The sequence below is a fragment of the Haematobia irritans genome, chromosome 3 (genome assembly GCF_050003625.1).
Source record: "Haematobia irritans isolate KBUSLIRL chromosome 3, ASM5000362v1, whole genome shotgun sequence".
NCBI classification, from domain to species: Eukaryota; Metazoa; Arthropoda; class Insecta; order Diptera; family Muscidae; genus Haematobia; species Haematobia irritans.
The window spans coordinates 176,394,121-176,416,879 of NC_134399.1; the positions used below are offsets into that span (position 1 = coordinate 176,394,121).

General features: G+C 29.1%; 2 protein-coding genes across 2 annotated transcripts in view; one reads left to right on the forward strand and one right to left on the reverse strand.

Moving 5' to 3' along the window:
* LOC142228676 (uncharacterized) overlaps positions 1-22,759 on the forward strand; it is a 596,821-nt gene that overhangs the window by 248,142 nt on the left and 325,920 nt on the right. The gene's annotated exons all lie outside the window — the stretch shown is intronic.
* Positions 20,419-21,520, reverse strand: nullo. Its single transcript, XM_075302208.1, has one exon. It carries the CDS (start codon positions 21,473-21,475, stop codon positions 20,711-20,713), a length of 765 nt encoding a protein of 254 aa, XP_075158323.1. The 5' UTR covers positions 21,476-21,520; the 3' UTR covers positions 20,419-20,710.

The window sequence follows — 22,759 nt, forward strand, 5'->3', positions numbered from 1 at the left end:
AGAATATGAGTATTTGTATTTGTATATGCTCACCACAAAGGTTGCCACAGTTGGTACAATTGTAACAAAAATTGTAAATTTTTACTTGCTATAAAAATAAAATTTTGACAAAATTTTCTATAGAAATAAAAGTTTGACAAAATTTTCTAAAAAGTGAAATTTTGACAAAAATTTCCTATAGAAATAAAATTTTGACTAAAATTTCCTATAGAAATAAAATTTTGACAACATTTTCTATAGAAATAAAATTTTGACAAAATTTTCTATAGAAATAAAAATTTGACACAATTTTCTATAGAAATAAAATTTTTGTTGTTGTTTTTTTTATTTCAGCTTAAAACCATGTTTGTCAAATTTATTTGGGAAAAGCCCTATAGACTACAAAATGGTTGGATGGACGCACGTTTCGGAATTACCACATTCCTTATCAACATCCTCTACTTGCAGCAAAACTATCAACCAATTATCAGAATAAATTACGGCAGTTCACTAAACTCAAAAGTGTACCACACTTGAACCTTCCGAAAAAAGGTTTACACGATAGCCGGCTTATGCCGAAATAAATTCGTACAAACTCTTTTCCTTTGTCACCGTCAAATCATCGATTTGGGTGCAGTTGGCTGGGTTTATTTTGAGCGTGCTTCCTCATTTTTTCTTTCGTTTTGTTTTGTTATTGTTGGTTTTTTGTCCCCTTAATCGTTGTTGTTGTTTTTGATTTCAGCTTAAAACCATGCATTGACTAAACTACAAGTGTAGCTAAACCAACCTCATCAGAATCTTCTACTTGCAGCAAAACTATCAACCAATTATCAGAATAAATTCAGGCAGTTCACTAAACCCAAAAGTGAACCACACTTGAACCTTCCGAAAAAAGGTTTACACGATAAATTTTCTATAAAAATAAAATTTTGACAAAATTTTTTATAGAAATAAAATCTTGACAAAATGTTATATATAAATAAAATTTTGACAAAAAAAATCCTATAGAAATAAAATTTTGACAAAATTTTCTATAGAAATAAAGTTTTGACAAAGTTTTCTATAGAATTAAAATTTTGACAAAATTTTCTATAGAAATAACATTTTTCCAAAAATTTCTATAGGAATAAAAATTTGACAAAATTTTCAATAGGAATAAAGTTTTGCCAAAATTTTTTATAGAAATAACATTTTGACAAACTTTTCTATAGAAATTAAATTTTGACAAAATTTTCTATAGACATGAAGTTTTGGCAAAAATTTTCTATAAAATAAAATTTTGACAAAAATTTCCTATGGTTATGTTAGGTTAGGTCTAGTGGCAGCCCGATGTATCAGGCTCACTTAGACTATTCAGTCCATTGTGATACCACAGTGGTGAACTTCTCTCTTATCACTGAGTGCTGCCCGATTCCATGTTGAGCTCAATGACAAGGGACCTCCTTCTTATAGCCGAGTCCGAACGGCATTCCACATTGCAATGAAACCACTTTGAGAGGCTTTGAGTGTTTCCAACAATGTCGCAGGCATTATTGAGGTGGGATAATCCACGGCTGAAAAACTTTTTTAGTGTTCGGTCTAAGCAGAAGTCGAACCCACGACCTTGCAACAAGGTGGCTCGAAAAAAAATCCTATAGAAATAAAATTGTGATAAAATTTTCTATAAAAATAAAATTTTGACAAAATTTTCTATAGGAATAAAATCTTGACAAAATGTTTTGTATAAATAAAATTTAGACAAAAAAATCCTATAGAAATAAAATTTTGACAAAATTTTCTATATAAATAAAATTTTGACAAATTTTTCTATAGAAATAAAATTATGACAAAATTTTCTTTAGAAATAAAATTTTGAGAAAATTTTTTATAAAAAAAAAATTTTGCCAAAATTTTCTATAGAAATGAAATTTTGAAAAAAATTTCTATAAAAATAAAATTTTGACATTTTTTATAAAAATAAAATTTTGACAAAAATTGCCAATAGAAATAACAATTTTGACAAACTTTTCTATAAAATTTTGACAAAATTTTCTATAGAAATAAAATTTTGACAAAATTTTCTATTGAAATAAAATTTTGACAACATTTTCTATAGAGATAAAATTTTGACAAAATTTTCTACAGAAATAAGATTTTGACAAAAATTTCTACAGAAATAAGATGTTGACAAAATTTTCTATTGAAATAAAATTTTGACAACATTTTCTATAGAGATAAAATTTTGACAAAATTTTCTACAGAAATAAGATGTTGACAAAATTTTCTAATAGAAATAAAATTTTGACAAAATTTTCTAATAGAAATAAAATTTTGACAAAATTTTCTGTAAAATAAATTTTTGACAAAATTTTCTATAGAAATAAAATTTTGAAAAATTTTTTTATTGAAAAAAAATTTTGACAAAATTTTCTATTGAAATGAAATTTTGACAAAAGTTTCTATAGAAATGAAATTTTGACAAAAATTTTCTATTGAAATGAAATTTTGACAAAAATTGTCTATACAATAAAATTTTGACAAAAATTTTCTATAAAATAAAATTTTGACAAAATTTTCTATAGGAATAAAATTTTGACAAAATTTTATATATAAATTAACATTTATATCTTATGTTTTCTTTTATAAATTCAAGCTCGAGGTCATAGTTTTATTGCCTTTTCTATTTTTTATAATTCGATATTTCCTCCTTCGCTCCATAAAAAGGTGTTGCGAATATGGTGAGTATCTTTCCATGTTTTGGTATAGTCCCCATATGTACTATCTACTGATTTGAATTCTTGTCCTTTTGGATGCCGCAATTTCTAATGATAGTTTAGGACACCATGTTCATTTGAGGTGAATATGGTGTCAATCGTTCCTGTTTTTTCCTCTAAAACTCAAACAAAAATGGTTCCTATAAATCCAAAAACTGATGTAGCCTCTATATGTAGAAAGTTTAAATTTAACGTTGGGAAGGGTAACATTTAAACCGATCTGCTTGGGAATATCCACCTGAAATTCTATATATTTTCAAGTAACCCGCTATGACGAGGAGTTTTATAAGGAAAAAAAAAAGCCCGGCCGAACTTATGGTCAGATATAATTGTTTTTTAGCTAAAATTATTCGGACATTCGAAGCATTCGCCTTTTTTTATATATTTGTTTTAATCACCGTTTTGTCATATGCCGAAGTGGTACAGAATGAAACTACGATAATGAGAGTGATATGAGAAAATGAAAGGAGCAAAGGAGGTGAGAGTTGTGCATCTCAAATATTAGCCAGAATTTTCCTATTCAACTTTTCAATAAACAATACTTCATTAGGAAGGGCCTTCTTTTAACCGACACTTTAACATAGTCTGTAATTTTATCTTCCCAACATGATATACAACTTTGCATAAAGAGCATCATTAGTGCCCTCTGAGAGTATTCTCCTACGAACACACAAACACATATGAACACTCGACTAGTTGAGTTTAATATTTTATGTAGACATCGTATTACAGAATGGAAACCACTAAGCCACGCAACCACACTGACACCAACTCATGTGCACCCAATACACGTACATGGTGCTATTTGTACTGTAATTTAAATAAATTTACAAATTGTTGCCTATTTTTAGGGAAAATAAACGAATTACCACCATCCAACAGGCAGTGGCTATAGCCACTGTTGCCATAAAAGTTAGAGTGACACACATACATACGCAGTGACATCTCTGCATGCTTGCACCATAAAATTAGGATTATGATGGGATTATTTTCTAGTTTATGTTCAAAGAACGAAGGGGATTTTTCTCTTACTGATCCACAATGGCATGAGCCGTAGTTGCCGAAAAATTGTATGGTGATGGCATGGGGATACATGTGTTTCATGTGCGTGATTTCATTAACGAAATAGAAGCAAAAATATCACAATCAAATGATTTGCGAAATTGAAAAAATTTTGCTGTTCACTTCTCATTCATTAATAATTCCTTCCATTCATTTGTGTTGGATCTCAAGTTGGTTGACATGTCATACAATATGAACGAGCGTAGTTTTTATCGGGGGGAATACGTGATGTGCTCTTATGGCGGTTCGTGACGATTTGTGCATTTTGAAATTGGCTAGAGAAAAATGGAATTGGGGTGCAGCGAATATAGGAGATATTGCATACTATGCCACTTTTTATTTCTTTTAATTTATACTGTAATATTTTTGTACATTTTGATCCCAAATCCCAGGAATGGTCGGTAATAGAGTTTACGAGTCTAATATTATAGCTGTGAGCAATTCCGACTTTTTACCATAAGTTTTCAGGGGACGTATGTACCGCCTAAAAGTATACATAAATATTTTCTGTATTAGATAAGCCGATTTAATCTTCTAAATATTAAATTTCCAAATGTGGTTTTCAATGATATGGAGATAAAATGACGGGTAGGTTAGTGAGAGCCTAAACAAGTATATACGGCCGTAAGTTCGGCCAGGCCGAATCTTTCGTACCCTCCACCATGGATTGCGTAGAAACTTCTACGAAAGAATGTCATCCACAATCGAATTACTTGGGTTGTGGTATCTTAAAACTTCTTAACATCGTTTTCTAAATTGTGAGTCAGTCCATATATATAATTATGGACCGATTTCGACCAATTTTTGCATGGGTGTTTGAGGCCATATATTAACACCACGTACCAAATTTGAACTGAATCAGATGAATTTTGGTCTTCCAAGAGGCTCCGGAGGTCAAATCTGGAGATCGGTTTATATAGTGGCTATATATAATTATGGACCGATGTTGACCAATTTTGGCATGGTCATTAGGGACCATATACTTACACCATGTACCAAATTTCAGCCGGATCGGGTGAAACTTGCTTCTCTTAGAGGCTCCGCAAGCAAAATCGGGGGTTCGGTTTATATGGGGGCTATATATAATTATATACCGATGTGGACCAATTTTTGCATGGTTGTTAGAGATCATATCCTAACACCATGTACCAAATTTCAGACGGATCGGATGAAATTTGCTTCTCTTAGAGGATTCGCAAGCCAAATTTGGGCGTCCGTTTATATGGGGGCTATACGTAAAAGTGGACCGATATGGCCCATTTGCAATACCATCCGACCTACATCAATAACAACTACTTGTGCCAAGTTTCAAGTCGATAGCTTGTTTCGTTCGGAAGCTAGCGTGATTTCAACAGACGGACGGACATGCTCAGATCGACTCAGAATTTCACCACGACCCAGAATATATATACCTTATGGGGTCTTAGGGCAATATTTCGATGTGTTACAAACGGAATGACAAAGTTAATATACCCCCCATCCTATGGTGAAGGGTATAATTAAAACAAGTAAGGAAAGTCTAAAGTCTTGCGGGGCCGACAATATTATACCCTGCACCACTTTGTAGATCTACATTTTCTATACTATATCACATCCGTCAAATGTGTTTGGTGCTATATATAAAGGTTTATCCCAATTTTTACAACTTTTCGACTAAGCAGTGGCAATTTTACAAGGAAAATGTTGGTATTTTGACCAATTTTTCGAAATCAGAAAAACATATATATGGGAGCTATCTCTAAATCTGAACCGATTTCAACCAAATTTGGCACGCATAGCTACAATGCTAATTCTACTCCCTGCGCAAAATTTCAACTAAATCGGAGTTAAAAATTGGCTTCTGTGGTCATATGAATGTAAATCGGGCGAACGATATATATGGGAGCTATATCTAAATCTGAACCGATTTCAGTTAAATTTGGCACACTTGAATACACTACTAATTGTACTCCTAGTGCAAAATTTCAACCAAATTGGGGTAAAACTCTGGCTTCTGAGACCATATTAGTCCATATCGGCCGAAAGATATATATGGGAGCTATATCTAAATCTGAACCGATTTCAATAAAATTTGGCACACTTGACTACAGTACTAATTGTTCTTCTTGTGCAAAATTTTAAGCAAATTAGGGTAAAACGCTGGCTTCTGGGGCCATATAAGTCCATATCGGGCGAAAGATATATATGGGAGCTATATCTAAATCTAAACCGATTTCTTCTAAAATCAATAGGGTTCTATTCTACGCCAAAACACATACTTTTGCTAAATTTGAAGTCGATGGAACTAAAACTGCGACCCAGACTTTGATCACAAAAATGTGTTCACAGACAGACGGACATGGCTATATCGACTCAGGAATCCACCCTGAGCATTTTTGCCAAAGACACCATGTGTCTATTTCGTCTCCTTCTGGGTGGTGCAAACATATGCACTAACTTATAATATCCTGTTCCTCAGTGTGGCGCAGGGTATAATAACTAGAATTGTATATATGAGGGTTACCTTTTACATTTCGGGATTAGGCAACCCTAGTGTTGCAATCTGCAAAATAATAGATCTATCGTACAGCTTGACTTTTTGAGGTTATACGTACTCAGAACGTTCCGACATAACATACGAACGCTATTTGTGTTGTTTCCAGCAACTTAAAAGATTCAACTCGACGTAGATTAACTCAACAACAGGGCATCGGTGATCATAATTGAATTTTTGGCGATGAAGCTCCGTCAAGGACCAGTGTTTATCGATGGTATGGCAAATTCAACCGAGGTCATAGTTCACTTAAAAAAAATAGTTATTGTTCCAGAAACCATTGATGCTGTACGTGAGATTGATACAACCTTATGTATTAGTAGGATCATCATACATTAAATATTGCATGAACATCTGCCCTTCAAACAAATTTCTTCATTTTGGCTCTCACGCAATTTGTTAATCGCTCAAAACATGCTCGTGTCCATTGGTCGAAAGAAATGCTCCAAAATACGATCGAAATATAAAAGGCAAATCTCGTAATACACTGATATAACAATATTATATTAATTAATATTTTAATTTAATATATAGACATGCTTAATGTAATCGAGTCTATTAGGTTCTTCTCTCCGCCTAAGATCTTAATAAAAGGTAGTAGGAACCCAGGACTACTTTCAGTGAGATCGAACCTATGCAATTGTAGAGTTTTCCAACAAGAGGTTTTATTTTGGTATTCAAAGTGAAATGTAATTTTTGAGCTGTTTATTTCATAATAAAGGTAAAGGATATGTTCTTAGCAATGAAACCCAATATCAACTATCTAGACACCACGTTTACGGGATTATATACTTTTCCAGACATTTTGTACACTGTTAGAAAAATATGTTCTTCATATGTCCGATATAAACAAAATGTGTTTCGGGCACAATTTTTAAACACAATATATTTAAGTGCCAACATGTAATGTTCGTAAACTAACACTAAATGTTTGGGACACATATGTTAATATGTTAAAATATATTACGTTTGGGGCATGAATGTTTCATAAAAATAATATGTGTGAATGTAAACATATATAAATTTACAAATTTCGAGTAAACATATATATGTTTACAATTTCTGTGAAACAGTTGTATGTTGTATCCGAAAACTGCTTTATGATACGGCCAAAAAATTGATATGCTTAAGTCTAAATATTATTTAATTTGAATATTAGAATGAGTATTCGGAGTAAAGAGAATAGACATTCGGAAGCAAGAGCTTAGAGATTTGAAAAAAACAGCATGTGTTTTCGCCTTGAGAGGAGAATTTTATGTATGTGTGGACAAGTGTTTTGTTTGTCATTTGGACACACATTTTTTAACGGCCTTAAAGGTAAAAATGAAATTAAGTACAAAACACGATAAGTTTTAAAGACATTTAAAATGGTATTAAATGCTAGTAAAAACGGTTCACGCCTAAATAAATTTATGTGTACATTATAAAATTATTTATGTATGTTTATACACTTCTTTTGTTAGAGATTTTGATTTTGGCTTACAAACTGTATGGTCTTCGGTTCGATTCTCCGTCCAGGCGAAAGGTAAAATTTAAAAAATTTATAAAATTGAATAATTTCTTCAACATTATTTGTATTACAGAAAAAGGTACCAAGAACTAAAAATTTCGTGGAAATGAAAATTATGTTAGGGAATGAGCACAATCTTCTTTGGGGAAAATTCTTCCAAGTATATAATATTTTTGGGCTCAAAATGCTTCCAAACATATAATATGTTCACATAAAGCAAACATATTAATGTTTCGGCAGTATCCAATAATATATGTGCTTCCTGCAAAATATGTTTGGAACATATGTTAGAGAAACTATTTTTTTTGAGGGTGTAGAACCAAATCACAAAGTGACTGCTCTATGTCCTCGATACTCTCACGAATTCTATCTGTGAAAGGAAAAAGTCGCTAGGTGTTAAATCACCAGTTAACAGGTATCGGTTTTGAGTAGCCTACTTGCGTGTCACTTCTTGGTGAATGTAAACGTTGTCCAGATCAAGAGTATCCAACTCCGACAGAAAATAATTTTTAACACTTCTCGATAGGGTAATCCTTTCACCATAACGTTGATACAAGCTCAGGTGATTTTACTACAAAGATTTTCAATGCACATTCCGAACGACTTTTGGCCAGAACTGTATGCACCCTCAAAAAAAAAAAATCGCTTCTGCAACATATACCCCAAACATTTTGCTTCAAGCATTATATTTTCACGATTGGTCCAAACAAAATATTGTTTGTATTGTTCAAACATATTATGTTTCACCTTAGAGCATATACTGGTAGAAAAAAATTTTAATGAAATTTTCTTTGTTTGAATATATTTTTATGGCGTCAATTGGTTACATCCATTATTTTACTTGCACCATACTCTCTACGTCTCTCTTTCTAAACACATATATGTTTATAGGCTATTTCTAAATTAATATCTATGTTTGCATCTAAGCATATTATATTTACAAACATTTTATGTCCCAAACATAATATGTTCTAACCAGGGATCCGGAGCGGTCTCATTTTTTTCGCTCCGCTCCGGAGAAAAGAAAAACCGCTCCGCTCCACGCTCCGCTCCGAGAAAAACAAAATCGCTCCGTTCCTCTTCGAGAAAATTATAGTACAAACATTGTATTATACTTTTAAAAAAGGAAAAAATTTCTATCTATCCATCTATTTTATATGTGATAGAAACCAAATTTATGAAAATGGACCAAAATGGACCAAATTCTGTTTGGTCCTACTATCGGACCAAATTTAAAAATAAGAATTCTTTGGACCAACGGAAACGCTGATTGGAATTGAAAGTCTATACACAGAGTAGAAGTAACTACTCTCCTAAAGTTTTTTTTTGTTTAGCAACAGACGTAGAGAAAAGGTTTTGTTATATTTGTAATGCGTGTGTGTATGTTTATGTTTGCACCAACTCCATCGAAATCAGTCCGTGGTATACCTACGAATATTCTTACTCAGATCTAGTGTTACCTAATTGCGCTTTTTTCCCCTCCCTGGGTCTCAAACCCAGGGATGTTAACTTATTTATGCGAAATAATATGCCTGCCTATTTTTTCGTGCGAAAAATCCAGGGCTGTATAAATATGTATTTGAAAATGTTCAAAACAAAGATTTCGCATTTATTCCGCGCAAACGTTTTTTGTATGGAGTATAACAGTGTTTCGTGCGAAAATGTGATCTTAGTACTAGGCTTTATTGTAAAAATACATTTTCGAACAGCGTTTTTAAGAAATTTTCGTTCTCAAAAAAAGTATATAACATGCAATAATACAAATCAAGTCATTAGTTTTCAATGTGAGAAAAAAATTAAAATAAATGTATATGCGCACATTTTTCAACCAAAATTGAAACTATCCATAATTTTAATTAAATTTTCGAGAACTAATATCAGAAATAAGAGAATGCTAGGCATATAGTACAATAGTAAAGCAAATATGTATGTCCTTACACTGAAAAAAAGCATGCCCGGTTCCAAAGATTTTGTCTTTACTTTAACAGTTTGGGTATTAATTCCGAGCCAATGAAGCGGAGAATACAAGTAAGGATACTTTAAAGACGCAATTCTCTTTTAAATTTGTGGGTTATGTACTTGCTTCTAGGAAGCAAATGTTAATTTTTCATTTTTTTTAGATTTTTTTCGTCAGTTGTTATCAAAATCCTTTAAAAACGAGTTAACGACAATTTTATTTCCCATATTAAGACTCGAATTCCAGTAGAAATTATGCTATGTTTCAAGTAAAAAGCGTTTTTAAAATAAAGTGTTGAAAAACATGTCTTATTTTTTAACGATTTTTTGCTTTGTAGGCAAGATGCAAAAAGGAAACAAATTTAAAGACAATTTTATTAATTTTAAAGAATTTTTCTTAATTATTAAAGTCACGTTGACCTTACCTCAAAAATTTTATCTTTCATGTTATGATACACATTTTTAAGTAAAATCACTTAATTATAAGGACATTACTACTTCATTCAAAAGTTTATTGACCTTTGGACAAGGAAAAAACTTTATTTTAGAGAAATGCATTCTTATTCTAAGGGCATGAAATCTTTGACTTTACGACAATATTTTTTTCAGTGTATAAAACTAAAAAATTAAATATAAATAAGATCGTTTAATTGCATTTATTTGACGTTTATTACAAACATCTTTGTAGTAATACGGGATGAAATTGATGGAAAGTACTGTTGTTACTTTTACAACACATACTAGAGATATATTTTGACATTTGCCGTTTTTAAAAACAATTACTAAAAAAACACGTTGTGTTTTCCCCAATGTACGTACATACAAAAATACATATCGTATATTTTACACGTTTACTCACACTACGCTAAGTACTAGCTATATTTGAAATTATCTACACAGTGTAATTTCAAAGTTACACATTTCATTCAAGTAATATTTTATTCGGAGCGGAGCGGTTTCCAAATGAAAAACCGCTCCGCTCCGGATTTTAGAAATGCCGCTCCCGCCCCCGCTCCGGCAAAAAAAGGGCTCCGCTCCGGATCCCTGGTTCTAACATATTAACATATATGTCCCAAACATGTTATGCTAGTTTATGAACATTATATACTTGCACTTAAAACTATTGTGTTAAAATTTTTGAGTTCCAAACATATAATTTTTACATCCAAACATATAGAAAACAGTCTTTTTCGTCCGTGTGGAATCCATGCGTTTTTGTATGCAAGGACATCCTAACCTTTTTTCATTGCATACCTATCATATAAAGAACTTTCGTCTATATTTCTCGCTGCTTGGTGGTTATCATGACGATTTATTTTTTAAAGTTTTTAAAAATTATTGCTGCACTAAAATATTTGATTTCCACAATGAAAAATCGTTTTACACGAATTTATTGCAAGGTTATTATAATAGCTCTCGAACATATCCTCGTATCGATTGTTGACACTGACATAGCAATATCTAACAGAATATGACATAAACTACGAATGTCATGGAACATTTCTTCGTTTTAGATAGTTCAACATAAAATGTGTCGTAGTTATTGTCAGTTATACATACGAATGTCGATACGAATGTGCCTTCATACATGTTTACACATGTTCACAGGCACAGCATTCCCATCAATTCATCTTTAGAGTCAATCGAAATGCATAGACATCTTAGCAGAATATAAATGCAAATAGAAAATTTCCCAATGTCAATTCTAGTTCAATGTAATGTTACTATAGTAGTGACTATATCACAAGATTTTTCCATAAACCAAAAATCAACTGTAAAGTAAGACGTGACTATGGACGTGCAATAGGGTGGCTTGAATGAATTTTTATCACAATGAAAATTTCACAAACTTTCCTAGATAAATGAAATTGTGATAAAATTTTGTGATAAAATTTTGAGAAAATTTCCTAGAGAAATGAAATATTGAGAAAATTTCCTATACAAATTAAATTTTGAGGAAATTTCCTATAGAAATGAAATTTTGAGACAATTTCCTATACAAATGAAATTTTGAGAAAATTTTCTATAGAAATGAAATTTTGAAAAAATTTCCTATAGAAATGAACATTTGACAACATTTTCTATAGAAATGAAATTTTGCCAAAATTTCATTTCTATAGAAATGAAATTTTGACAAAATTTCCTATAGAAATGAAATTTTGACAAAATTTCCTATAGAAATGAAATTTTGGCAAAATTGCCTATAGAAATGAAATTTTGGCAAAATTTCCTGTAGAAATGACATTTTGTCAAAATTTCCTATAGAAATGAAATTTTGACAAAATTTCCTATAGACATAAAATTTTGACAAAATTGTGTATAGAAATCAAATTTTGAGTAAATTTTCTATACAAACGAATTTCATATAGAAATGAAATTTTAGCAAAATTTCCTATAGAAATGAAATTTTGAATAAATGTCCTATAGAAATCAAATCTTGCCAAAATTGCCTATAGAAATGAAATTTGTTACAACATTTCCTATAGAAACGAAATATTTAAAAAATTACCTATATAAATAAAAATTTGAGAAAATTAGAAATTTTGGCAAAATTTCTAATAGAAATGAGATTTTGAGAAAATTTCCTATAGAATTATATTTTGAGAAAATTTGCTATAGAAATTCAATTTTGAGAAAATTTCCTATAGAAATTAAATTTTGGGAAAATTTTTATGTAGAAATGAAATGTTGACAAAATTTCCTACAGAAATGAAATTTAGGACAAAATTTCCCATAGAAACGAAATTTTAACAAAATTTCCTATGGACATGAAATTTTGACCAAAAATTTCTATAGAAATGAAATTTTTTATAAAATCTACTATAGAAATGAAATTTGACAAAATTTCCTATAGAAACGAAATGTTGACAAAATTTCTAATAGAAATGAAAATTTGACCAAATTGTCTATAGAAGTGAAATTTTGACAAAATCCATATAAATGAAATTTTCCTATTGAAATGAAATTTTTTACAAAATTTCCTATAGAAATGCAATTTTGACAAAATTTCCTATAGAAACGAAATGTTGACAAAATTTCCTATAGAAATGAACATTTGACCAAATTGTCTACAGAAATGACAAACTTTCCTATAGAAATGAGAATTTGACAAAATTTCCTATAGAAACGAAATTTTTACAAAATTTCCTATAGACATGAAATTTTGACAAAATTGTATGTCGAAATCAAATTTTTAGTAAATTTTCTATAGAAATGAAATGCTGTAGAAATGAAATTTTGAGAAAATATCCTATAGAAATGAAATTTTGACAAAATTTCCTATAGAAACGCAATGTTGACAAAATTTCCTATAGAAATGAAAATTTGACCAAATTGTCTATAGAAGTGAAATTTTGACAAAATCTATAGAAATGAAATTTTCCTATTGAAATTTCCTATGGACGTGAAATTTTGACCAAAAATTTCTATAGAAATTAAATTTTGACAAAATTTCCTATAGACATAAAATTTTGACAAAATTTCCTATATACATAAAATTTTGACAAAATTTCCTATATACATGAAATTTTGACAAAAATGTGTATAGAAATCAAATTTTGAGTAAATTTTCTATACAAATGAAATTTTGGGAAAATTTCATATAGAAATGAAATTTTAGCAAACTTTCCTATAGAAATAAAATTTTGAATAAATGTCCTATAGAAATCAAATATTCACAAAATTGCCTATAGAAATGAAATTTTAGCAAAATTTCCATAGAAATGAAATTGTGACCAAAAATTTCTATAGAAATTAAATTCTTTAAAAAATTTCTATAGAAATGGAATTTTGACAAAATTTTCCATAGAAATGAAATGTTGACACGATTTCCTATAGAAATGAAAATTTGACAAAATTACTTATAGAAATAAAATTTTTACAAAAATTCCTTTAGAAATGAAATGTTGGCAAAATTTCCTATAGACATGAAATTTTGACAAAATTGTGTATAGAAATCAAATTTGTAGTAAATTTTCTATAGAAATGAAATTTTGAGAAAATTTGCTATGGAAATGGATCTTTGAGAAAATTTCCTATATAAATAAAAAATTGGAAAAATTTCCTATAGAAATGAACTTTTGACAAAATTTGCTATTGTAATGAAATTTTGAGAAAATTTCCTTTAGAAATGAAATTGTGACACAATTTCCTATTGACACGAAATGTTGACAAAATTTCCAATAGAAATGAAATTTTGGCAAAATTTCATGTACACAGAAAAAAAATGTCACCAATATATTTACAATTAAAAAGTTAATTGAAGTTGAAAATTTTTTCAATTAATAAATTAATTGGTACAATTAACTTTTTAGTCATGATAGAAACATTAAGTTAATTAAGTCAATGATAGAAAATTTTAAAATTTTTAATTAAAAAATTAATTGATACAATTAACTTTTTAATCAAATTCGGAAGACTAATTGAGTTAAAAAAAGTGATTAAACTTTTTTTAAATTTTTGATTAAAAATGTATTTCAAACAATCAATTGTTAATCTAAATAAAAACTCTAAATACATTCTGAAAGTAATTGAAAATGGTTACCTTTTTTAATTAATAAATTAATTGAGTTTTGCAATCAACATCGATTAAATTTTTAATTGAATCAATTAAAAATTTAATTGAAATTTGCTAATGAAATTAGTTAATTTTTTAATCAAGAATTTTTTCTATGCCCAATTAAAACTGTGATTGATATTATCATTTTCGTGATTGAAGACATTTCAATTAAAAAATTAATTGGATCAATTAACTTCGTGATTGAATCAGAAAAAAATTTTTTGTGTGTGGGAATGCAATTTTGAATATATGTCCTATAGAAATCAAATTTTGACAAAATTGCCTATAGAAATGAGATTATGACATATTTTCCTCTAGAAATGAAATTTTGGCAAAATTCCCCATAGAAATGAAATTTTGACAAAATGTGTTATTGTAATGAAATTTTGAGAAAATTGCCTATAGAAATGAAATGTTGACAAAATTTCCTACAGAACTGAAATTTTGGACAAAAATTCCTATAGAAACGAAATTTTAACAAAATTTTCTATAGACGTGAAATTTTGACCAAAAATTTCTATAGAAATGAAATTTGTTACAAAATTTCCTATAGAAATGAAATTTTGTCACAATTTTCTATAGAAACGAAATGTTGACAAAATTTCCAATAGAATTGAAAATTTCACCAAATTGTCTATAGAAATGAAATTTTGACAAAATCTATAGAAATGAAATTTTGATAAAATTGTGTATAGAAATGAAATTTAAGCAAAATTTCCTACAGAAATGAAATTTTAGCAAAATTTCCTATAGAAATGAAATTTTGGCAAAATTTCATATAGGAATGAAATTTTGAATAAATGTCCTATAAAACTCAAATTTTGACAAAATTGCCTATAGAAATGAGATTATGACATATTTTCCTATAGAAATGAAATTTTGACAAATATATATAGAAATGAAAATTTGAGCTTTTGAAAAAATATCCTATAAAAATGAAATTACTTTAAATATTTGTGTAATTGTTTATTTTTAATTTAATGCATATTTTATAATAGAAAACCCAAGCGCCCGAAATGTTGTTATTCAAAAGAACATGAATATCCTTGAAAATTTTTAAAACATACTCCGAGTATTATGTATTCCTATGAATCCTCGTTGTGCATTCACTGTTGACTATTACTTATCCAGACAATGTTTGGAATTCCTAACATAGTACATTTGTACATAGATGCAAAGGCATATGGACATGTAGGACTTGTATTTTTCTCATTCTTGTCTGATTCGTATGTCCTTGTTGCATTTGCATATGATGGTGTGTCGTCATATTTTCATGTGGTAGTGAAAATGAAAGTAAATAATGGCTCAATGCCGGTTTGGTTATTAAGAAGTTCATATCTCTTTGTTCCACGTTTGCATTGACGTCATGTCAGTGTGAGTGGCAGAAAGTGTCAATGCGTTGTATAGTTGCAAAGGCAAAGACCATGCTCGACATGACAAACTTGGGTGGGTGTATTTGTACGAAAATAAATAAATAAGAACAAAAAGAAATTCAATTTAATATACATTTTGTAGTTATTTAAATTAAAAATCAACATCAACAATCAACATGTTTGCAGGTATCATGAGATACAAAGTTTGACGTGATCTATGACAAGTGATAAGCCTGAAGTTTTGATGTAAATAAATGTAATAGCTAGCAGGTTGCCCAACGAAAAAAGTTAATCAACACTCGTAAAAAGAACTCTCCGCAAAACATACTGGGATCATTCGGACCATTCATCTATACTATCAATGCCAGTAGCCAAACAATTTAACACTATGTATGTTATATCTCATATCATAAGCCGCTTCGTTCATTGAAGTCTGAAGAAGAGGTCAACTGGATTTGTTGAAAATCTTTCTGGAAGGTATGCCATGCCAACTATCGCACAAAGGTGGAGTCGGTTATTTGATTCTTATATTTGGAAGGAAAAACGCACAGCAAAATTAAAAAACGTTTTAAGGAATCTTGTTTGCGGATACATACAAAATATTGAATTCGGATCACACCTAAATAAGTGATGCAAATTCAGTGCAACGGCTATTGAAATGGTGGACGTCCGTCCAATGACAAGCTCATGTTTAATTCATCGCTTTTGCTTCAATTTTGCACCACTTCCGGTTTTTTTGGGCGATGCTTCTTTCGCTGGGATGTTGGGTATTCAACACCATTCAGAAATTTTCAGAAAAAAATTCAAATTGAAAAACGAATTTTTTGCCGCGAAAATCGCGATGTCGGCCATAGTGCAGTGGCAAATCTGCGAGCATGATCTAAAATAAAAGAAGTTTTATTCGTGAGAATTAAAAAATTCATGAAGGCCCGAAAATATCAAAATGCTTTAATGATGCAGGCGTCCATGACACGGTACCAAAAATAATCTACCAAAATCTTAAGAAAATTTGACCAAAAAATACCAACTTTTACAAATCTTCTTTTAAATGTTTGATCAAATTTTTGTGGATAGTATGAAAATTTTGTCAAAATATTATTTCTATAGAAAATTTTGTCAAAATTTTGGTTCTATAGAAAATTTTGTCAAAATTTTAGTTCTATAGAAATTTTCGTCAAAATTTAATTTCTATAAAAAGTTTTGTCAACGTTTTATATCTATATCATAGAAAATCATATATCAATGAACATTTTGTCAAAATTTTATTTTGTCAAAATTTTATTTCCATAGAAAATTTTGTCAAAATTTTATTTCTATAGAAAATTATGTCAACATTTTATTTCTACAGAAAATTTTGTCAAAATTTTATTTCTATTGACAATTTTGTCAAAATTTTATTTCTATTGACAATTTTGTCAAAATTTTATTTCTATTGACAATTTTGTCAAAATTTTATTTCTATTGACAATTTTGTCAAAATTTTATTTCTATTGACAATTTTGTCAAAATTTTATTTCTATTGACAATTTTGTCAAAATTTTATTTCCATAGAAAATTTTGTCAAATCTTTTTTCCAAAGAAAGTTTTGTCAAAATTTTATTTCCATAGAAAATTTTGTCAATTTTTTTTTTCCAAAGACAGTTTTGTCAAAATTTTATTTCCATAGAAACTTTTGTCAAAATTTTGTTTCCATAGAAAATTTTCTCAAAATTTTATTTCTATAGACAATTTTGTCAAAATTTCATTTCTATAGGAAATTTTGTCAACATTTCATTTCTATAGGAAATTTTGTCAAAATTTCATTTCTATAGGCAATTTTGTCAAAATTTCATTTCTATAGGAAATTTTGTCAAATTTCCTTTTTTCTATAGGAAATTTTGTCAAAATTTCATTTCTATAGGAAATTTTGTCAAAATGTCATTTCTATAGGAAATTTTGTCAAAATTTCATTTCTATAGGAAATTTTCTCAAAATTTTATTTCTATAGGAAATTTTGTCAAAATTTCATTTCTATAGGAAATTTTGTCAAAATTTCATTTCTATAGAAAATTTTGTCAAAATTTCATTTCCATAGAAAATTTTGTCAAAATTGTATTTCCCTTGATAATTTTGTTAAAATTTCATTTCTATTGACAATTTTGTCAAAATTTTATTTCCTTAGGAAATTTTGTCAAAAATTTATTTCCATAGAAAATGTTGTCAACATTTTATTTCTATAGAAAATTTTATCAAAATTTTATTTCTATAGACAATTTTATCAATTTTTTTTTTTATAGAAAATTTTGTTAAATTTTTTTTTTCTATAGAAAACTTTGTCAAAATTGTATTTCTATAGAAAACTTTGTCAAAATTGTATTTCTATAGAAAATTTTGTCAAAATGTTATTTCTATAGAAAATTTTGTCAAAATTGTATTTCTATAGAAAATTTTGTCAAAATTTTATTTCTATAGAAAATTTTGTCAAAATTTTATTTCCATAGAAAATTTTGTCAAAATTTTATTTCTATAGACAATTTTGTAAAAATTTTATTTCTATTGAAAATTTTGTCAACATTTTACTTCTATAGGCAATTTTGTAAAAATTTCATTTCTATAGGAAATTTTGTCAAATTTCCTTTTTTCTATAGGAAATTTTGTCAAAATTTCATTTCCATAGAAATTTTTTTCAAAATTGTATTTCCATTGATAATTTTGTTAAAATTTTATTTCTATAGAAAATTTTGTCAAAATTTTATTTCTATTGACAATTTTGTCAAAAGTTTATTTCCATAGAAAATTTTGTCAAATCTTTTTTCCAAAGAAAGTTATGTCAAAATTTTATTTCCATAGAAAATTTTGTCAAAATTTTGTTTCTATAGAAAATTTTCTCAAAATTTTATTTCTATAGGAAATTTTGTCAAAATTTCATTTCTATAGGAAATTTTCTCAAAATTTTATTTCTATAGGAAATTTTGTCAAAATTTCATTTCTATAGGAAATTTTGTCAAAATTTCATTTCTATAGGACATTTTGTCAAAATGTCATTTCTATAGGAAATTTTGTCAAAATTTCATTTCTATAGGAGATTTTGTAAAATTTCCTTTTTTCTATAGGAAATTTTGTCAAAATTTCATTTCTATAGGAAATTTTGTCAAAATTTCATTTCCATAGAAAATTTTGTCAAAATTTTGTTTCCATAGAAAATTTTCTCAAAATTTTATTTCTATAGACAATTTTGTTAAAATTTCATTTCTATAGGAAATTTTGTCAAATTTCCTTTTTTCTATAGGAAATTTTGTCAAAATTTCATTTCTATAGGAAATTTTTTCAAAATTTCATTTCCATAGAAAATTTTTTCAAAATTGTATTTCTGTTGATAATTTTGTTAAAATTTTATTTCTATATAAAAATTTTGTCAAAATTTTATTTCTATAGTATTTTGTCCAAATTTTATTTTCATAGAAAAATTTGTCAAAATTTTATTTCTATAGACAATTTTGTCAAAATTTCATTTCTATAGGAAAGTTTTTCAAAATTTCATTTTCATAGAAAATTTTCTCAAAATTGTTTTTTTTTTGTTAAAATTTGACAATTTTGTCAAAATTTTATTTCCATAGAAAATTTTGTCAAAATTTTATTTCCATAGAAAATTTTGTCAAAATTGTATTTCCATAGAAAATTTTGTCAAAATTTTATTTCTATAGAAAATTTTGTCAAAATTTTATTTCTATAGAAAATTTTGTCAAAATTTTATTACTATCGAAAATTTTGTTAAAAATTTATTTCTATAGAAAATTTTGTCAAAATTTTATTTCTATAGAAATTTTTGTCAACATTTTATTTCTATAGCAAGTTTTGTCAAAAACTTATTTCTATAGAAAATTTTGTCAAAAATGTATATCTATAGAAAATTGATCTACCTCTTAGGTGGAAAGGAGAATTTGGCACATCTACCAAAACGGTAAAAAATATACCATTTTGGTAGAATTCTACGAGCAGCGGCAACCGTGGTCCAAGAGCGTTTCAGATGATAAAATTGATTTTTTCATTCCTCTGTAAAAATTCCCACAAACGGGAAATTTTTATTCGATCTGCCATTTTTTTTAAAGATTCATTTGTAGTTGAAGATGTTGAATTTGAGGTGAAAATGCTATGCATTATGTATTTAATGACCTTGAAATAAGGAAACAATTAAATTGTTACAGCCCACTTGTTTTCTTTTATTTTTTAACAAATATTGACTTCTTCCGTTCAGCAATAATCCTGCTACGATTCCTTTAAGTCATAAAGGCTTAATATTGACACTATTGTTGTCTTTTATTCAACAATAATGGAATAAATTGCTTACTTGCTCTTGAGTGGATTACTGTGGTGGCCTTGGGCTTTATGTTGGACTATTGTTTTGCAACAGACAAATGAATTCTCTGGGAGATTATCCCTTGACTAGACCAAATTTGTCATTCGATGTCCTGCTGTGCAAAATGACAACAGCTCAAAGGAGTTGTGTATTGAAGGCATTCACTTTCAGGAAGGTCCTAGCTAGGCATTGATTTTTAATGGAAATTGATGAAAGAGGATATTTCATTTAAATGTTTTAGTTTTTATTTTATCTTAATTCTAAATATAAACTTAAATAAAAATTAAATTAAAATAAATATCACAACAAATATTTTCTTATAGACTAAAGAAAAGTCCAATACAAAATACTATAAATTCCATTTTTGGGGGAAATTTTAAAGAAGTTAATTTTTTTTTAGTTCACCACAAGTCATTAAATGTGAAATGTATCCGAGAGAAACCACAATTTTTCAGATAACAACAAAAGCCTTTGTTGTAAGGATGGGGATGTGTTGAGGGTTTTGTATCTTTGTATTGTATCTCTCTCTATTTTTTCCAAATAGCTCAGCTTATTTGTATACCGTGAGGTTGAAAGAGTTTTGGAAACTCCCCCTTTTAAAAAACCACAGCCGCAATTGTCCTTCTTTGGGTTTTGATTTTTTTCTTCTCTTACAGTACAAAAGTTTCCATTTGGTCGTCATAGCGTGATTCCATTTCTTTTATATCACGATAAAGTTGCTCGATTATAATCGCCTGTTTACATTGTGGCAATTTGGATAAAAGATTCAATGGAGCCAGGGTATATTTGGGTTTATTTACTGCCGAGGATGGGTTGCCCTTCAAAGGGGTTTTCACTGAGGATATTGTGGTACCGGTTAGGGTTACTTTTGTGGCCAAATGTTGTGGTATTTGTACACGGTTATCATTGTGAATTTCACGAGGACTATTGGGCATAGATTTTTTGGATTTTGATTGACGCCTTTTTAAGACGAATGCCGGAAATCCTTTGGGTGTCAAATGTCCACTCACAGCTGAGCTCATGTTATGCACTCGTCTGCGCATGCGAGCCCAATGACTTTGAGCTTCGGCAGCAGGTTTAGGACGATGTTGTTCAAAGGCTCTTTTCCATAGCAAATAGGTGGGATCATTAAGAGGTTTCTTTGAGGAATTCTTCAAGGCCGAAACATCTTCAAATGATGAACAACGAGGCATGGGTTTCAAGACCAAACGTTTCTTTCCTGATTTACTTAATTTCGGCGATACCAATGGGGATGGTATGGAGCTTGATGAAGATTTATCACTGCCATTACTACTCGTGGTGGTGGTATTACGTTTGAAGCTAATACGTTGATAAGTCCTTTTCATTAAACCTGGTGAATGGTTGTGGCCATCTTCAGGAGCCAAAACACAATTTACAGTGTGTACATTACCCATATTGAAGGTGTTTAGATTTTTAGTTGAGTTTTTAATTTTCTTAAGATGTTGTCTCTTCCAAAGATGATTGGTTACTGTGTAAGGAAGTCATCACATCGATGATATTTATACCTAGGATATTCAGTTTCTAGGAATCCAGGTACCCGATTTGACCAAACCGCGAATGGTCAACATATGCAGGAAGTTGTAGCAACAGTTCTTCCTATTCCATTGAATGGTAAATAGTTTTACATGAGCTAACCTACCTGGTCAATCATTTACAAATTATAGCATCACAAATCCATTGATGTCCTCCTTATGATCCTTGTCGCTAGTACTAATCCCATTGCCAGATCTTATAAGATTTTTAAATCTATTGATTACCTGGGTGGACTTAACGCGCACCCCTATGCCACAAATTGATCCTGAAAATGTTTTTAATATTCACATATATAAAATATCCTTGCTCTCTATTTTAATCTTAAGTCCAGATATGTTTGTCATCTTTGAGGTGACTTAATTTGATTAATCCTTTCGATTTTGTTGCAGCAACAAAAACATATTCACAAATTTTCCCTTCCTATTAGAGAATTTGTATGAGTGTGTGCGTGTGTGTTTTTTTGGGTAAATTCCCCCCTTGAAAATGCATCACATATGTTTAGACTTTACGGCGCTATGGGCGTCCTGCATTCGTTTTTATTTTCCTTGTCTTGGGTAATTACCATGAAATTATTGTAAATTACGTCAAATATTACATCCCTTATGCCATGGAATCAAAATCAGCTGGCTAATATGCAACTCTAGCCTTGATATGTTTATTTTTCTTGACAAAGTCAGACTTAAGTTATTTTTTCAAAAACCAAAGTGTTCTTGGAGATTTAGCTGTATTACAATCCTTTCAGTTTTTTTTCTGGTTTTGAATTTCCCATAATTCATAGATCAAATGCGATAATTTTGGGTTGGGAATGTTTGTAGCTTTTCCAACGTATGTGGCAATTTTGTGGGTTATTGTTGCATGGAAATATTTTTAATCCAAACGCCCATTTAGTTTATTTAACTCATAGAATTATGGATTTTGTTGATAATATTAAATTTATTTTAGTACCAGTTTTGACTTTTTGGTAGCTATAGCTTTGCGAAATGAAAATTTAGTTGTAGAAAAATATACAGAATGTATTGAAGATAAGTTCTTAACTGTTGTATTATTGTCAAACTAACCGAAGTATGCCTGAATATGCAAACAAGTACACCCTCAAAAAAAAATCGCCTCTCTAACATATGTTCCAAACATATTTTGCAGGAAGC

Coding starts and splice junctions, on each gene's coding strand:
- nullo (XM_075302208.1), bottom strand. CDS start 21,475: ATGGGTAATGTACACACTGTAAATTGTGTTTTGGCTCCTGAAGATGGC.